Here is a 19,165-nt window from a genome sequence, read left to right as displayed (position 1 = left end):
CGATTTAAGGCACTGGACCCATAAAAGGCGCATTTATTATCCGATTTTGCTAAAATTTGGCATAATGAATTATGTTAGGCTTTTCGACATCCGTGTCATATATGATTCAGATCGGTTTATATTTAAATATAGCTGCCATTTAGACCAATATTTTGTCGAGTTTGGTCTAAATTGGAGCATATTTCGATAAAGCTGCCATGGATGATGCATTTTTACCGGGTTACGACGAAATAACAGAGATTGGGGGAATACAAAGTTCGGCCAAGTCGAACTTAATAACTTTTCACTTGTTTTTATGCCCATCACCATAGGACGGGGTTATACAGAACTAGTCATTTCGTTTGTAACACCTCGAAACATTTGTCTAAGACCCCAAAAAGTACATATATTCTTGATCGTCTCGACATTCTGTGTCCATCTAGCCATGTCCGTCCGTCTGTCAAAATCACGAAAGCGGCGGAGCGCGTAAAAATAGCCGAAATTTTGAAACAGATGAAATTTTGCACAGATACTTAAAATTGATGGAGGCCACCGTGGCGCATAGGTAAGCATGTCCGCCTATGACGCTGAACGCCTGGGTACGAATCCTGGCGAGATTATCAGAAAAAATTTTCAGCTTTCCCCTCCTAATGCTGGCAACATTTGTGAGGTAATATGCCATGTAAAACTTCTCTCCAAAGAGATTTCGCACTACGGCACGCCGTTCGGACTCGGCTATAAAAGGAGGCTCATTGAAAGGTGAGAAGTTTGCCCCTGTTCCTTAGTGGAATGTTCATGGGCAAAATTTGCATTTACTCAAAATTAATGTAGTTCGTTGGGGGTTGCAAATCGGTCATATCAGTTCAGATTGAGATATAGCTCCCATATAAATCGATCTCCCGATTTGACTTCTTGAGCCCTTGGAAGCCGCAGTTTTTGTTCAATTTTGCATGTAGTGTTCTGTTATGACATTCAATCACTGTGCCAAGTACGGTTCAAATCGGCCCATGACGTGATATAGCTCCCATATAAACCGATCTCCCGGTTTGACTTCTTGAGCCCCTGGAAGTCGCAATTTTAGTACGATTAGGCTGAAATTTTGTACATAGTGTTCTGTTACAACTTGCAACATCTGTTTCAAGTACGGTCCAAATCGGTCAAGAACATGATATAGCTCTCATATAAACCGATCTCCTACTTTGAGTTCTGGAGCCCTTACAAACCGCTATTTTTATCTGATTTGGCTGCAATTTTGCACATAGTGTTCTGTTATGACTTTCAACAACTGTACCAAATATGGTCTAAATCGGTCTATAACCAGATATAGCTGCCATATTTAAGCAAAATCCATGGTGGGTTCCCGAGATTCGGCCAGGCCAAACTTAGCACGCTTTTATTTTTTTTTATTTGTTGACAGTAAGCGCAGGCTGCCAAACCAAACAATGGTTGTCCTACGTTTTTATAAGATAGCAACCGTGTTTAATTACATTTTGAAACTGGCATTTTAATAAAATTTTAAGAGAACCAAAAAAAAATATTTTCACAAAAATTAAATTTGTTTGAAATTTTGCAACAATTTGGGAACCACTGAAATGTCCATTAAACATAGTATAGATTTTATTTAGAATTATAAATAAAACATTTATATGTTAATTAAAATTTTACGGCTTTTTTATTATGTTGGTATGCTGATATTTTCTCTAGCAAAAAAAAGCAAAGAAAAAAAAACCCAATGCATACAAATTATGCGACGAAAGTAAGAAACTCATAAATCGTCTTCTAATTGCATTGAACTATCGCTGATTCTATGCTATGCAAAAACACAAAACAATTAAGCCACGAATGAAAACAAAAAAAAAATCAAATTCGCCAAAACGAAAAACAAAACAGGGCCCATCGAGTTTTTGATGCTGAAAGCGATTGAACCGATATAAAAAGTCTAACTATCTGCACAGATCTACATCACAAGTTGTTCAACGGTTCTGAGGATAGCAACGTGTAAAGAACAATAACAAGATGGTGAGTAGAAGACGAAGCAGATCACAGCGACGATAGCAATGACGACGACAACGACGACAACGACTTGCATTTGGATTATTCGAAAGCGGTTCGCTGATAATGATGGATCTTTATTTTCTTTTGGCCATTTTAGAAATTCCTGATCTTATCTCTGGCTTTGGTTGGCGCCGTTATGGCTGATGTTTCGGAATTGGGTTATGATTATCATCCTCCAGCCCAACATCATCATCATCATCACCATGAAGCCTCTGCACCTGCTCCAAGCTACAGTGCCCCAAGCTACAGCGCCCCAGCTCCTAGCTACAGCGCCCCAGCTCCTAGCTACAGTGCTCCAGCTCCTAGCTATAGCGCCCCAGCACCCAGCTACAGCGCCCCTGCTCCCAGCTACAGTGCCCCAGCTCCCGCTGCATCTGCTCCAACCACCAGTTATATTCCTCCAGCAGCCTCCGCCCCTGCTCCCAGCTACAGTGCCCCAGCTCCCAGCTACAGTGCCCCAGCTCCCAGCTACAGCGCTCCAGCTCCTAGCTACAGTGCTCCCGCTCCCAGCTACAGCGCTCCTGCCCCAAGCTACAGCGCTCCTGCCCCAAGCTACAGCGCCCCCGCTCCTAGCTACAGTGCCCCCGCTCCAGCTGCTTCTGCCCCCACTACCAGCTACATCCCACCAGCTGCCTCAGCCCCTGCTCCCAGCTACAGCGCCCCTGCTCCCAGCTACAGCGCCCCTGCTCCCAGCTATAGCGCTCCTGCTCCTAGCTACAGTGCTCCTGCCCCAAGCTATAGCGCTCCCGCCCCAAGCTACAGCGCCCCTGCCCCAAGCTACAGCGCTCCTGCCCCAAGCTACAGTGCTCCTGCCCCAGCTGCTTCCGCTCCTATCTCTAGCTACATTCCACCTGCTGCCTCTGCTCCCTCTGCCGTTTTGGCCAGTGATGGTTATCACTACAAGACCAACCGCCGTGTTGTCTACCGTAAACGTTTCTAAACCATTCAAGAGATCATAGTTTAAAAACTGCTTTTGCGTTAAAAAAAAATACACAAAAACAACAGATTCTTGTTACAAAAAGGTAATTGTTATTTTATGAAAAAAAACTTAACAAAAATAAAGACAGAAATCTTGTATCTATGGAGTTTTATATGTTATCCGCTAAGGATGGTAAATTTGTTAAAGGACTGCCTATAAGGGGGTTAACCCCTTTGCGGTTTTTAACCCTCCGATGAGTGAGAAGGTCAATAGGGACCTTTTTGCCTTTTCAAACCGAAATTACTCCTAATTCGGCCACTACAACCCATTCCCAAAGTTACTCTGTATTCCAAGAGTATTTTGTTGCGTATCTTTTGGAAAAAAAATCAAGCCGATCGGATCATTACTTCAGGAGTTATTGAGGTTTTAGTGAGAATAGTACGCGGACGTGTGAATAGGTCCGTATGGACCTTGTACTGAATTTCACTAATAAATGCATGTTTTTGGGCATCATTATAATTTTTTTATACCCTCCACCATAAGATGGGGGGTATACTAATTTCGTCATTCTGATTGTAACTTCTCGAAATATTCGTCTGAGACCCCATAAAGTATATATATTCTTGATCGTCGTGAAATTTTATGTCGATATAGCCATGTCCGTCCGTCTGTCTGTCGAAAGCACGCTAACTTCCGGAGGAGTAAAGCTAGCCGCTTGAAATTTTGCACAAATACTTCTTATTAGTGTAGGTCGGTTGGTATTGCAAATGGGCCATATCGGTCAATGTTTTGATATAGCTGCCATATAAACCCATCTAGAGTGCGCAATTCTTATCCGATTGGGATGAAATTTTGCACGACGTGTTTTGTTATGATATCCAACAACTTTGCCAAGTATGGTTCAAATCGGTTTATAACCTGATATAGCTGCCATATAAACCGATCTTGGGTCTTGACTTCTTGAGCCTCTAGATGGCGCAATTCTTATCCGATTGGAATAAAATTTTGCACGACGTGTTTCGTTATGATATCCAACAACTGTGCCAAGTATGGTTCAAATGGGTCCTTAACCTGATATAGCTCTCATATAAACCGATCTTCGGTCTTGACTTCTTGAGCCTCTAGAGGGCGCAATTCTTATCCGATTTGAATGAATTTTTGGACGAAGTATTTTGTTGTGATATCTAACAACTGTGCCAAGTATGGCTCAAATCGGTTCATAACCTAATATAATAGCTGTCATATTAACAGATCTGGGGACTTGACTTCTTGAGCTTCTAAAGGGCCCAATTCCTATCCGATTTGGCTGAAATTTCGCAGGACGTTTTTTATTGTTACTTTCAACAACTATGTCAAATAAAGTACAAGTCGGTTCATAACCTGATTTAGCTGCCATATAAACCGATATGGGATCTTGACTTCTTGAGCCTCTAGAGGTCGCAATTATTATCCGATTTGCCTGAAATTTTGTACGACGGATTCTCTCATGACCATTAACATATGTGTTTATTATGGTCTGAATCGGTCTATAGCCCGATACAGCTCACATATAAATCGATCTCTCTATTTTACAGGTCTCCAACATAAATATAATTTAATTGTGGTCCAAACCGGACCATATCCTAATATCGCTCTAATAGCAGAGCAAATATTTTCTTATATCCTTTTTTTTTTTTTTGCCTAAGAGGTCTAAGGTGGAGGGTATATAAGATTCGGCCCGGCCGAACTTAGCACGCTTTTACTTGTTATTGTTTCAACACATAATTTACTTGTTCTGAACACAAAGACCTAAACTCAAAGACATTAGGGATGATGATAAAAACAAAAAATTCTAAGAAATAATTCTAAGAACAAAAATACACATTCTTGAAACAAATCGTAAAGGCAGGGAGGTTACAGCAGCATGGAATTTGGCGAATCCCACGAAGAAAAAAAGAGTGGAAGCCAGTGACAGTGAAAGAGTTTGACGCCTTTGTAGCTATTTATTTTGTATGCTGGACTCACAAGATCAAACCATGAACCAGCTATGGAATTATGGGACGCGACGCGTTGTCCAATATACAAAGCTGCGTTGTCGTACGATCGCTTCTTTTGTATAAAGCAATTTATTCGATTCGACAATGGAAACACTCGACAACAGCGACTCATCAACAGCAAAACTGCGGCTTTTGATGACATTTGGGAAATGTTGCAACATAACTTGGCAGCAGCTTACACTCCTCATGAAGCACTAACAGTTGATGAGCAGTTGTTCCCTTACAGAGGCCGCATCCGCTTCACACAATATATTCCGTCAAAGCCAGCCAGCTAAGTATGGTTTGAAAGTATGGTGGTTATGCGACTCACAGAGTTATTATCCTGTGAAGGGAATGATATATTATGGAAAACTGCCAAACCAACAACGGGAGATAAACCAAGGGCAGAACGTAGTGCTGGATCTTGTGGAAAAATATTTAGATGCTGGCCGTACTATATACGCGGATAATTTCTTTACCACTCTTGACTTGGCGCGTATTTTGTTGAGAAGGAAGACCGCATATGTTGGTACAGTGCGCTACAACAAAACATTCATTCCACAGGAGTTCAAGAAGAACCCGCAGCGCACCATCAATAGTATTGTGTTGCCCAAAAAGTAATTGCGGATTTTTCATATAGTCGGCGTTGACAAATTTTTTCACAGCTTGTGACTCTGTAATTGCATTCTTTCTTCTGTCAGTTATCAGCTGTTACTTTTAGCTTGCTTTAGAAAAAAAGTGTAAAAAAGTATATTTGATTAAAGTTCATTCTAAGTTTTATTAAAAATGCATTTACTTTCTTTTAAAAAATCCGCAATTACTTTTTGGGCAACTCAATACATTATTTGGGTTCAACGAGGGGGATATATCGTTATGCTCATACGTGCCGAAAAAAAATAAAGTGGTGAACGTGCTCTCCACAATGCACTACACCTGCCTTATTGACAAGCAAACCGAGAAGCGAAAGCCCTATGCCATATTAGATAACAACGCTAACAAATGCGGCGGTGATACCATGGATCAAATGCTAGGCACTTACAGCTGCAAAAGAGCAACACAACGATGGCCGTTGGCCATGTTTTTTTAATATGCTGGACGTCGCTGCATTGGCTGCTATTACGATTTGCAATGAAATGAAGCCTATAAAAAGGAGTGACATAGGGCGGTCGTTCTTGTTACTGCTAACGAAACAATTGGCCACACCAAATATCGAAGAACGTGCCCTGAACATAACCTCCTATCCAAGGATACGCAATGCGATGGAAGCATTCGATTTCAGGGTAAGAAAACATCTTCAAATTCAAGAATAGAATATATATTTCTTTGTTTCTTATTTTTCTTTTCATTTCAGGTATTACCAAGACCGATGGAAGGCAATGTACTGCGTTTGCGGCTAGGTCAAGTAGACCGCCATGTAGGCTTTGCCGTTCTGAGTACGGGCGGCAGCTGAAAACGCGGCCATACTGCTTCGGCTGCGGCAACGCTGTTTGCGGAGAACATAGCACACTTTTACATCGCTGCAACACTTGCGCACAGGGCAGGGGACAAGAAGTACACGCTCAACAACAATAATTTTTAAATTTTTTTTATAACAGTCTTAAGAAAATTCAAAACAAGTAAAAAGGCGTTAAGTTCGGCCGGACCGAACTTTGGATACCCACCACCTCGGGTATATATGTAAACCACCTTTCATTAAAATTCGGTGAAAATTTCATACCTTATACTCATATACCTCATACCGATCTGAACTATATATGACACGGATGTCGAAAAGCCGAACATAAGTCGCTGTGTCTAATTTCAGTAAAAACGGATTATAAATGCGCCTTTTATGGGGCCAAGACTTTAAATCGAGATATGGGTCTACATGGCAGCTATATCCAAATCTGGACCGATCTGCGCGATATTGCAGAAGTATGTCAAGCGGCTTAACTTAAATCACTGTTCCAAATTTCTGCGACATCGGACAATAAATGAGCATTTTATGGGCCCAAAACCATAAATCAAGAAATCGGTCTATATGGCAGCTATATCTAAATCTGAAGCGATCTGGACCAAATTGAAGAAATATGTCAAAGGGCCTAACACAACTCACTGTCCCAAATTTCAGCAAAATCGGATAATGAATGTGGCTTTTATGGGCCTACACCATAAATCGGAGGATCGATCTACATGGCAGCTATATCCAAATCTGGACCGATCTAAGCCAAATTAACGAAGGAAGTCGACGGGCCTTACAATTCACTGTCCCGAATTTCATCAAAATCGGATAATAAATGTGGCTTTTGTGGGCCTAAGACCCTTAACCGGAGGATCGGTCTATATGGCAGCTATATCCAAATTTTAACCGATCTGGGCCAATTTAACGAAGGAAGTCGAAGGGCCTAAGATAACTCACTGTCCCAAATTTCAGCGAAATCGGATAATAAATGTGGCTTTTATGGGCCTTAGATCCTAAATCGGAGGATCGGTCTATATGGCAGCTATATCCAAATCTGGACCGATCTGAGCCAAATTGACGAAGGATGTCGAAGGGCCTAACACAACTCACTGCCCTAAATTTCAACAAAATCGGATAATATATGTGGCTTTTATGGGCCTAAGACCCTAAATTGGCGGATCGGTCTATATGGGGGCTATATCAAGATATGGTCCGATATAGCCCATCTTCGATCTTAACCTGCTTATGGACAAAAAAAGAATCTGTGCAAAATTTCAGCTCAATATCTCTATTTTTAAAGACTGTAGCGTGATTTCAACAGACAGACGGACGGACATGTCTAGATCGTCATAGATTTTTACGCTGATCAAGAATATATATACTTTATAGGGTCGGAAATGGATATTTCGATGTGTTGCAAACGGAATGACAAAATGAATATACCCCCATCCTTCGGTGGTGGGTATAAACAAAATTTTTAAAAATTATTTTTGTATGTAGATTTTAGTTATAAACAATAAAAACAAAACAAAAAATCAAAAAAAAAATTTATATGAAAAAAAAACATGATTTACAAAAAAGGTCCGTAGGGACCTTTTCACACGGCCCTGAAGTTCAGAACTGTCACTCATCGGAGAGTTAATGCATGTCAATAGCTGATAGACCATAGGTGTGACCTACTAGGTTAGCGCACTGTCAACCATGGTATTACCATTTGTGACATATGGAAGGGAGGCCACCGTAGTGCAGAGATTACCATGTCCGCCTATGACGCTGAACGCCTGGGTTCGAATCCAGGCGAGATCATGAGAAAAAAATGTTCAGCGGTGGTTTTCCCCTCCTAATGCTGGCAACATTTGTGAGGTACTATGCCATGTAAAACTTCTCTCCAAAGAGGTGTCGCACTGCGGCACGCCGTTCGGACTCGGCTATAAAATGGAGGCCCCTTAAACTTGAATCGGACTGCACTCATTGATATGTGAGAAGTTTGCCCCTGTTCCTTAGTGGAATATTCATGGGCAAAATGTGCAATTTTTACATATGGAAGCAGCCGGAGACAGCATAAGTGTGACATATGACACGGAAACTAGACAACGTTAACAATAGGATTGTTGAATTTACCTATTAAGGGGATTTTCTCGCTTATTTTTTATGCAAAAAAAAGCTTACTAGCGGCTTGGTTTATCACTGTGTATTATCACCGTTTATTTATGACATTGTTGGTATACGTAAAAAATAGACAACTTATGGTGTCATCATTCAATCGGAATGACAATACTAAAAGAGAAAGAACGCAACATATCTATTTCTGAAATGCCAAAGAAGTAAAGCAAGAAAGAAAGGCCGAATCTTGGGAACCCACCACCATGAACTCTGCTACAAATTTATCTTATATATAAAACCAGCTGATCCAGGCCCGTGTCGCTGCGCCTTCTTTTACTTTATATGGAATAAAAGTTTCCTTGGAATATTTTTTTTTCGACAATTAAAGAGCTTTTAGTGAAATACCATGCTACGAAAATAGTATATCGCTTGACTAACAGTTTAACAATCTAAGTGCCTTTATCTGAATCCCATATGATCTTTGTTGGTATACGAATTTAAGTTTGGATGTAAGGTTTACTCCATTCTTAAAATACTTCACTTCAGCCCGATATTCTCATGATGTCTGATTTAGGGGTGTTTTCGGTGGTGAGGTGGTCCCCCAGACACTTGGCCCTGAAAAAATATCAGCATCGTGCTCTTCTCTCAAATACCATTTATTTAAACCCCATATTGCCATTGGTTTTGAGGGGAAGGTTACAGGATGAGGCGTCCCCCAAACACATGGCCCCAAAATAGGTCATCAAATTCGTTTTCTAATCTCAAATGCCTTTCATTTGAGCCACATATTGGCATGGTCGAAAAATGTTTACCCTTTGGGGGGTGTTTTGGGGAAGGGGTGATGCCCTAAAAACATGAACCTACATTTGGATATTAAATTCGTATTCTACTCCCAAAAGTTTTTATTTGAGCCCCATATTGCGATGGTCAGTAAAAAGTTGCTGTTTGTGAGGTATTTTGGAAAAGGGCTAGACCGCCAGAAAATTGGTCCCGAAAAATGGGTATCAATTCTTGCTCTACTCTCCAATACCTTTCATTTAAGCTCCACATTGACATGGTCGGTAAATATGCCCGATTTAGGGGTGTTTTGGGGATTGGGGTGGTTCCCCAAACACTAAGCCCTGAAAATATAACAGCAACGTGCTCTATTTTCATATATTTATATATCATTTATTTGAACCCCATATTGCCATTGGCCTCAAAATTGGATATCAAATTAATTTTCTAATCTCATTTAAACTCCTTATTGTAAAAGTCAGCAAATATGTCCGGTTTGGGGTATTGGCCCTAAAAACTATAAATATTTAGTTCCACTCTCTTTAAGACCCAAATTGTCTTGTTGAGCAAATACGTCATATTTGGGGGTTCTAATGGTGGTGGGACGTCCCCTGGATAATTGACCCCTAATGCTGATATCAGTCTACTCCCATATACCATTAATTTGAGCCCCATATTTCCATAGTCGGCAAACATGACCGACTTGGAAGGTGTTTTGGGGGATGGGCGGCCACTCAGTGAGTTGGCGTTGAAAATATATATCGGATTCGTGTTCTACTCTAAAAACACTCTTATTTGAGTCTCATATTGCAAAAGTCAGAAAATACTTCCTATTTGGGAGGTGTTGTGAAGGTGGCGTGGCCCTATAGACACTTTCCCGAATATTGATATCAGTTTCGTGCTTTACTCCCAAAGACCTTTCATTTGAGCCCCATATTGCAATGGTCCTAATATTCTCCCCTTTGGGCGATTTTTTAGGGGAGAGGCGGTCCCCAAAAAACTTGGTGCCATATTTAGATATCAAATTCGAATTCTACACTTTAATACCTTTTATTTAAGCCCCATATTCCCATGGTCAGTAAATAAGTCCTGTTTGGGGGATGTTTTGGGGAAGGGGTGGACCCCCAGAAACTTGGTCCCACATTTGGATATTAGATTCATATTCTACTTGCAAATACCTTTCATTTGAGTCCCATATTGCCATGGTCGGTAAATATGTCCGATTTAGGGGTGTTTGGGGGTTGGGGTGGTCCCCCTAACACTTAGTCCGACAATTGGATATCACATACGTTTTCTTATCTTAAATACATTTCAATTGAGTTCCATATTCCCGTGATTGGTATAAATATATGTTTGGCAGGTTTTAAGGGTGGGGCGGGCCCCCTAGGTGCCCCATCCGAAATTTGGACACCAAATTTTTATTTTTAGGGTACTATATGAGAGCACACTAATTTCGCTTAAATCGCACCACCCATCTGCGAGATCTGGCGTTTCTGAAAATTAAGGTAAGGGCGAGGGTCCGCCCCCCTTCAGATATTAAAAAATGTAGTACCCTTTTTTCACCACGGGATCATTATGCACGATCTGTGAAAATTTCATGAAAATCGGTTCAGCCGTTCCTGAGTCTATAAGGAACACACAAACAAACAAACAAACACAAGTTGATTTTTATATATAAGAATAAGATTCAATTTGTGTTTGTTTGTTCCGTATAGACTCAAAAACGGCTGAACCAATTACCTTGAAATTTTCACAGATTGTGTAGGTTGGTCTGGGAGGAAACATAGGCTATATAATTTTTAGACATCGGGAGGGGAGCGGACCCTCCCCTTTTCCACAAAAGTACTACCCAAAAATAAAAGTGGACCGATCGGAACAATATGGGGTTCAAATAAAAGGTATTCAAGAGTAGAGAACGAATTAAATATTAAAAGTTGGGTCCAAGTACCTGGGGGCCGCCCTAGCCCCAAAACCCTTTAAAATAAGTTTATTTGACGATCATGACAATGTGGGACTCAAATGAAAGGTATTCGGAAGTAGATTACGAATATGGTCAGGAAGTAGGAATAGGCTTTATAATTTATTGATACCCGAAGGGGAAAGACCCTCCTCCGTTACCCCAAAAACACCACCCAAAATCAAAAGTGGACCGATAAGGATAATGTGGGTATGAAATGAAACATATGTGGGAGAAAATAACGAATCTGGCATACAAATTCATGTCGAAGCATAGGTGGTCACTCCACCCTCACAAAAACGCCCAAGATGGGCACATTAGCCAATCACAGATATATGGGACTCCGTTTGTTTGTTCCGTAAAGACTGAAAAACGGTAGAACCGATTTTCTCGAAATTTTCGAATATTGTGTAGATTGGAAGGAAACATAGGCTTTATAATTTTTTGGTATCGGAAGGAGGACGGACCCTCCCCATATACCAAAACCACATTGCAAAATCAAAAGTGGACCGATCGAGACAATATAGGTATCAAATGAAAGGTATTGTAGATCAGAAAACGAATATGGTATTAACATTTGGTTTCAAGTACCCAGCGGCCTCCGCAACCCCAAAACACCACGAAACTGATATATTCAAAGTTCATGTCAATATGGGACTCAAATGAAAAGTATTAGGCAGTAGATAACAAATCTGGCATAAAACATTAGGTCCATGTAATGGATGGCCAAATATCCCCAACCATGGCTATATGGGCTATATGGAATTCAAACGAAGGGTTTTAGGGAGTAGATTACGAATATGGCATTAAAATTTGCGTTCAAGTCTAGGTGGCGCTATTCCTCCTAATTATTCGTCAAATGGGTTATTTGACCCACTATAACAATATGGGACTCAAATGAAAGGGGTATTTGAGAGTAGAAAACGATTTTGATATCCCATTTTGAAGCCAAGTGTTTTGGGGTATATCCTAAAGCACACCCTAAACTGAACTTCATTTCCGTTGGGAATAAAGAATGAAATTGATATAATATTCCCCAAAACAGCCTCCAAACGGTTCATATATACCGGCCATGGCAAAATGGGACTCAAATTTTAATGCAATTTGGAAGTGCAGCATGAATTTGATATCAATATTTGAGTCGAAATGTCTGAGGTGCCATCCCTCCCCTAATGAGAACATTACCCTAAGGAAGAACATTACCACCAGGAACCGAGAAGGGGCAAATTCTCACACATCAGGGCGAAGTGTCCCACAGTGTTGCCTCTTCATACATTCGTTGGACAAAAATAGTTAGAGTTAAGATAGAGCTCTAAAATTTTAAATACATGTATATTTGACTTAAATTAAGAAAAACATTAAGTATGGACCAAATCGGGCTATATCCTGATATAGCTCCCATATAAACCGATCTCCCGATTTGACTTCTTGAGCTCCTGGAGGTCGCAGTTGTTATCCGATTTCGCTGAAATTTTGCACAAAGGCTACTGTTATGACTTTCAACATCCATGGTAAGTATGGTTCAAATCGGACTATGTCCTGATATAGCTCCCATATAATCCGATCTCCCGATTTGACTTCTTGAACCAATGTAAAGCGAAATTTTTTTCAAATTTATTTTATTTAATTTTTTATTTCATATTTCTTATAAAACAACATAAAACATAATAACACTTCAAAAAAGGTATCAACATTTCTTTGTATGGTTTTCAATCTTGCTCAATATAATATTGAATATCATTTAAGTTTTCGGAGATATTTCTATTCTTTTGACTTAAAACACTAATGGATGGCTCTGAGTGTAAAATCATATATACAAACAAATCTTTATTAGTTTTTTCTCTGTCGCACTTTCGTGTATGCTCTAGTCTTGCCTTTCTGATTATTTTATGGCATGACTCCATTGCCTCCTCTGACAAAATTCCAATAGGAATTGAGAAATATTTTATGAATCCTATTCCATGGACAAGTACTTTGTGCACCGTAGCTGGCATGAAATACCAAGCATACTTGCTTAAATACAAATCCCTTGTTTCCTTCAATAGCGTATCGAAATTTTCTATATTTATTTTTGATCCACTTGAAATAGTTCGCAGTATTATTGAAAAGTTTCGTATTAAATTGTTATCAACTCCAGTTATTTTCGATGCAATTTCAATATTTGAGAAAAATGTTCTGGCGCTATTTCCATCGTTTGTTGTGCCATAACCATTTTTAACTTTATCTACTATTAATCCTAATTGTTCTTTAATTTTTTTTTGAATCTGTGACTTAGTTTCAGAAACTACTTGTTTCTCCTGTTCTTTTGAAACCCTCCATTTTCTCACTTTTAACTTATACGCAATATGGAGTATACATTCAAAAAACTTAATTCTAGCATGCAGCGTCGAGAGTCCATATTTATAATGCTCTTCATTTACATCGCGTTCAGACACTGCAGTTGAGTTCATTTCGGTAGGCTTCGCCCCACAAATACAACAATTTGAACTGCTTTTATTATTCGTAAGAACATTTAAGACAGCGCCATCTATCATAGTTAGCTTCATAGAAAAACTAACATTTACGTTTTTTTCTTCATGGTGAAAGCTGTTCAAGCTTTCGATTTGAAGTGAAATATTCCGTTCCACATCTCTCACCAAATCAGGGTTTTCTTTCATAAACATGAATTTTATTGGTCGACAATATCTGGGTGAGGAATGGCGATCGTTTTCCCATAATGTTGTGGAGGTTTTAGGATCAAAAAATCGCAATGGTACCAGAGATGCCACAAATATAAACTCATCATTAATTCTTGGGTTCGAAAATTTTTGTTTATATACGCTGTGGTTCGAACTTCCATCGAACCCCCATTTACATTCTAATGTAATATCTTTTTTGGGGCACAAGTTATGGGAGTCCATCAAGCTTTTTGCGGTTTGATTTAATAGAGACTGCAATGGAATTTCTGCAGAGCTCTCTGTTACCTCGATATCATGTGGTATAAGTTCTTGTTTAGATTTGAATAAAGCCTTATACGATGGGAAACAATCCTTATGAAATGAATTTACTAAATTTCTCATCATATTGTATGTTCTATAGGACAAATCCATATCAACGTACAAGCCCAAAGCCTCTTTAACTGATATGGTGCTTTGATTACTCAGGATAGTTAGCTTTTCCGCAGCTTTTTTAATTAATTCTGATGAATTCGATGTAACTAACTCATCCACTCGCCTTCTCTTTGTTCTATTGCACGATTCTTCAAAGGACTTTCGTGGTCTTCCTCTACTGCCACTAGTACTTGGTTCCTAATTTTAAATATTTTTGGTCATAGTGGTGATAAGCTTTAAAAAAAATGTTTTAATTACCTCAAAGAAATCATTTACGCCCAGACGCATGTCGGTATCCAGCCAAATATTATTGGATGATTCAAACCTTAGTTTCATACGGGAACATTTAACCCATTTTTTGTTGAACTTCTTTAAAGTTGATTTTATTTTTTCTTTGTCTTGTTCATTCAGTAACTTGTTGCCATTGCTTTCGATTTTGTTTATTATTACTTTGTTTACATGCGTTGGGTTTACTGCTTTAACAGACAACCAAATATTATACAACTCACGCACTTTCATTTTAGCTTTAATATAATATAACACTATATACGCAAATGGTGCAAGTTGGTGCAGCTGAAATTTAGCCTTTTTGATTCAGGACACTTCACTGAAGAACGCTGAAAAAGAGTTAGCGTGGTCCCAGTTGGACTTTTTTAGATCCACTCTGCTGAAAATTTCACTTTTGACAGTAATTGCTTTATTTTTGCCTCTTATTTAAAAGTAACGGTACTAACCATATGTTCATGTCAGTGACACCTTACGTTGACAAATGTGCTGTCAATTATGTCCTCTTTAAGATCTTATTCTATTTTGGTACCCCAATAAATAAAAAATCAATTTTGTTTACATAAACAGAAATTTTAATTTTTGGGAAAAAATATGCATCATCCATTTGTTAAAAAACCTTCGTACGAAAACGCCCATTAGATGACGAGGAACTTCAAATATAATTATTTTTTTTTTAAATTCTTCATATTTGAAGTGTTTTCTAAAAGATTAGTAAAAGATTTCATAAAAATTTTCATTTCCGATTTTTGCATTTTTGTCCACCGGGGCAACACTGTGTGTCCCCGCCCTAAAAAGATATTAGAGAGTTAAAGAAGGCGCAGCGGAGCGGGCCCGGTTCGGCTAATACAAAATAAATTATGTTGTAGGGCATAATTTTATCCTCATACCAAACTTCTGTCAAATCGAGATCGATGATCGAGAGATCGGTTTATATGGGAGCTATATCAGGTTCTAAACCGATTTGGACCGTACTTGGCGCAGCTTTTGGAAGTAATGACAGAACACTACATGCAAATTTTCAGCCAAATTGGACAAAAATTGCAACTTCCGGGGGCTGAAGAAATTTAATCGGGAGATCAGTTTGTATGGGAGCTATATCAGGTTACAGACCGATTTAGACCGTACTTGGCACATTTGTTGGAAGTCATAGCAGAACACTATGTGCAAAATTTCACATAAATTTCGAATGAAAATAGTGGCTTCCAGGGGCTCCAACATATGTGCCAAGTATGGCCTAAATAGGTTTATAACCTGATTTAGCTGTCATATATACAGACCTTCGGATTTAATTTTTAAGCCCCTAGAGGGCGCAGTTATAGTTATCCCGGCCGACACGGGATAACAATAAGCACCACACAGGCTGGAACTTTGAGCCCTGACTTGTGTGGTGTCCATCGTTACCACGGGAAGCTTAGCCGATAGCTACCGGACGGGTCCACTGGTTGCGGATGGTGGAAAGCTCCGTTTTTATGCGGCCGCGGGCAGTCAGCGATTTTCGAAACGAGAGTCTCAGCTAGGAGTCAGGTGGCTATGGCTCTTAATTAAATACTGAGTGCCAATGATACTCGAGATGACAAGGCGAATTATTGGCGCCTTCAAATAACCAATGGCCAACATCAGCGTCTGTTTCCAGGTTAGGGGCGGCTGGCGGCGAGCGTCGGATCAAAACACGAGGAACCAAATTAATCACGTTGTGATAGATGAAAGGGATTCATCCAGCGTGTTAGATGTACGATCGATCAATGGAGCGAATATAGATTTGGATCATATCCTTGTTGCAGCAAAGGTTCGCACCCGTTTGAACATGGCGAGGAAAGTACGATCTGAAACTGCACGGAAGTTGGACATTGAACGGCTGCAAACACAACAGATGGCAACGGCAATGATATAATGGCGCAGTGGCAAACTATTGTCCACTCCATGGAAAATGCCTCGAAATCCGTACTTGGCTACCGAAAGCCTCCCTCCAAAGAACCCATGATACAACCAAAAGTGTCCAGATGCTACTGAATCCAAGAAGGCGGCATATCGAGCAACCCTGCAATCAGTAGCAACGCGCCAGATGAGGGAGAGGTATCGGGAGAAAAGGAGAGAGATGAAACGTCTATTCCGCATAAAGCAAAAGGAAATGGAAAGACGTGAGTGTGAGCGAATTGAGATGTACAGGAGTCAGAATGAAGTCCGGAAATTCTACCAAAGAATTAAACATCAAACCGATGGCTTTAGTGCGGGCACATCCTCCCGCAGAGACAAAGAAGGAAATGTGGTAACTGACACAGATAGTGTGCTGTAGATATGGAAAGAATATTTACCCAGCTACCAGTGTCCGACGTTGGCAGCGAAGATGAAACCTCAGAACTAATCCCTGATGATGGTATAGAATGTTTACCTCCTACTCAGAATGAGGTAGCAGTGACCCGACGAAAGAACAACAAGGCAGCAGCAGCCGACGGGTTACCCGCTGAACTATTTAAGAATGGAGACGGCACGCTGATAAAGCGTATGCATCAGCTTATCTGCGCAATCTGGCAAGAAGAACGCAAACCCGTTGATTGGACCTCAACCTTAGGTCCCGTACACAAGAAAAGAGGCAAGACGGAATATGCCAACTACAGAGGAATATATCTCTTATCGCATACAAGATACTCTCGACCGTACTGTGTGAAAGATTAATACCAAAAGTCAATGAAATAATTGCACACTATTAATGCCGCTTTAGACCTGGTAAATCTAGCCTGGATCAGGTATTCGCACTGCACCAAATCCTGAAAAAGACCCGAGAAGGACAAAACAACACCTACCATCTCTTCGTCGACTACAAAGCCATCTTCGATACCCCTTTAACGTTCAAAGGTATTTCAAGATATATCTGAGTTTCGAATCCCTGCAAAATTAATAAGACTCTGCTGGACGACAATTGCTAATACACGTTCCTCAGTAAGAATAGGAAAGATTCTCTCGGAATCATTTAATATCAAAAGAGGTTTCGGACAAAGAGCCTATTGTGTGATCTCTTTAACATCCTTCTGGAGAAGATTATACGAGATGCAGATGTGAATAGATATGGCACACTAATCACAAGAGAACACATGCTACTCGCCTATGCCGACGACTTCTTAGGTCGGTCACCGGAAGTAGAAATTGCAGCCTTTGAAAGAATCGAAAAAGAGTCAGTGAAAATGGGTCTGGCTGTAAATGGAGATAAGACCAAATGGATGGTTTCAACTCCCAAAACGCCTTATACAACTGAGAAGATAAAGAAAATGGAGAAAGTTGGGAACCACAACTTTGAGGTAGTCAGCAACATTATCTACCTCGGCACCGCCGTAACCGAAACGAATGACACCTGTTATGAGATAAAGCGAAGTATGCAAATGCAAACACGATGAACATTCCACTAAGGAACAGGGGCAAACTTCTCACATATCAATGAGTGCAGTTCGATTCAAGTTTAGGCACAATGATAAGAGGCCTCATTTTTATAGCCGAGTCCGAACGGCGTGCCGCAGTGCGATACCTCTTTGGAGAGAAGTTTTACATGGCATAGTACCTCACAAATGTTGCCGGCATTAGGCGGGGAAAACCACCGCTGAAAATTTTTTCTGGTGGTCTCGCCAGGATTCAAACCCAGGCGTTCAGCATCATGGGCGGAGTATAATACTGGCAAACATATGCTACTTTGGACTAAGTAAGCAGTTTAGAAACAAGGCCACCTCTCGGTAGACTGATACTACCCGCCTTGTTATATGGTTCTTAGGCATGGGTACTTGTGAAAGCAGATAAGGCAGTACTTGGAGTATTTGGGAGAAAGATTCTTCGTAAAATATATGGACCAGTTTGTGTTAATGGAGAATATAGGCGACATATGAACCACGAGCTATATGACGATGATAGCACTGCTACACGCATCAAAATACATCGGCTGCGTTGGCTAGCTCATGTTGTCAGAATGGATGAAGAAGCTCCAGCAAAGAAGTCTTTTGAAGGCAAACACGGTGGTACTGCAAAACGGGAAGACCAAAAGCCCGATGGAAAAATCAAGTGCTGGAGAATAGAGATTGTAGAATGAGCGCAGAAGATCAATGGGTTTGGAACGCTATTCTACGTTCAGCTAGTGGAACAAATATTCTGTCATAGCCAATTAAAGTAAGTAAGAGGGCACAGTTCCTGTCTGATTTGGCTGAAATTTTGCACAACGACTTTTAACATGTGCGTGGTCTGAATCGGTCTATTACCCGATATAGCTCCTGTATAAACCGAGACCCTATAGGACGCAATTCTTATCCGATTGAGCTGAAATTTTGCACAATAGTTTCTGCTATGGTCGGTAACATCCAAGCCGAGCATGGCCCGAATCTTGCACAAATATTGGGTTGCCCAAAAAGTAATTGCGGATTTTTCAAAAAAGAAAGTAAATGCATTTTTAATAAAACTTAGAATGAACTTTAATCAAATATACTTTTTTTAAACTTTTTTTCTAAAGCAAGCTAAAAGTAACAGCTGATAACTAACAGAAGAAAGAATGCAATTACAGAGTCACAA

At 40.1% G+C, this 19,165-nt stretch overlaps 2 protein-coding genes across 3 annotated transcripts in view; one reads left to right on the top strand and one right to left on the bottom strand.

Annotated features, from left to right (window-relative positions):
* LOC106095019 (uncharacterized transmembrane protein DDB_G0289901-like) overlaps positions 1-2,974 on the top strand; it is a 44,831-nt gene extending 41,857 nt beyond the window's left edge. The window contains exons 4-6 of the mRNA XM_059368650.1: positions 2,007-2,086; positions 2,132-2,206; positions 2,396-2,974. Coding sequence (XP_059224633.1) covers positions 2,007-2,086; positions 2,132-2,206; positions 2,396-2,974 — 734 coding nt within the window. The remainder of the gene's footprint in view (positions 1-2,006; positions 2,087-2,131; positions 2,207-2,395) is intronic.
* The window catches only part of LOC106092094 (protein SPT2 homolog), a 312,016-nt gene that overhangs the window by 84,786 nt on the left and 208,065 nt on the right, over positions 1-19,165 (bottom strand). The gene's annotated exons all lie outside the window — the stretch shown is intronic.

This window comes from Stomoxys calcitrans, chromosome 1 (assembly GCF_963082655.1).
Source record: "Stomoxys calcitrans chromosome 1, idStoCalc2.1, whole genome shotgun sequence".
NCBI lineage: Eukaryota > Metazoa > Arthropoda > Insecta > Diptera > Muscidae > Stomoxys > Stomoxys calcitrans.
Note: the sequence above shows the minus strand (reverse complement) of the source record. Positions and strands in the feature narration are given on the sequence as shown.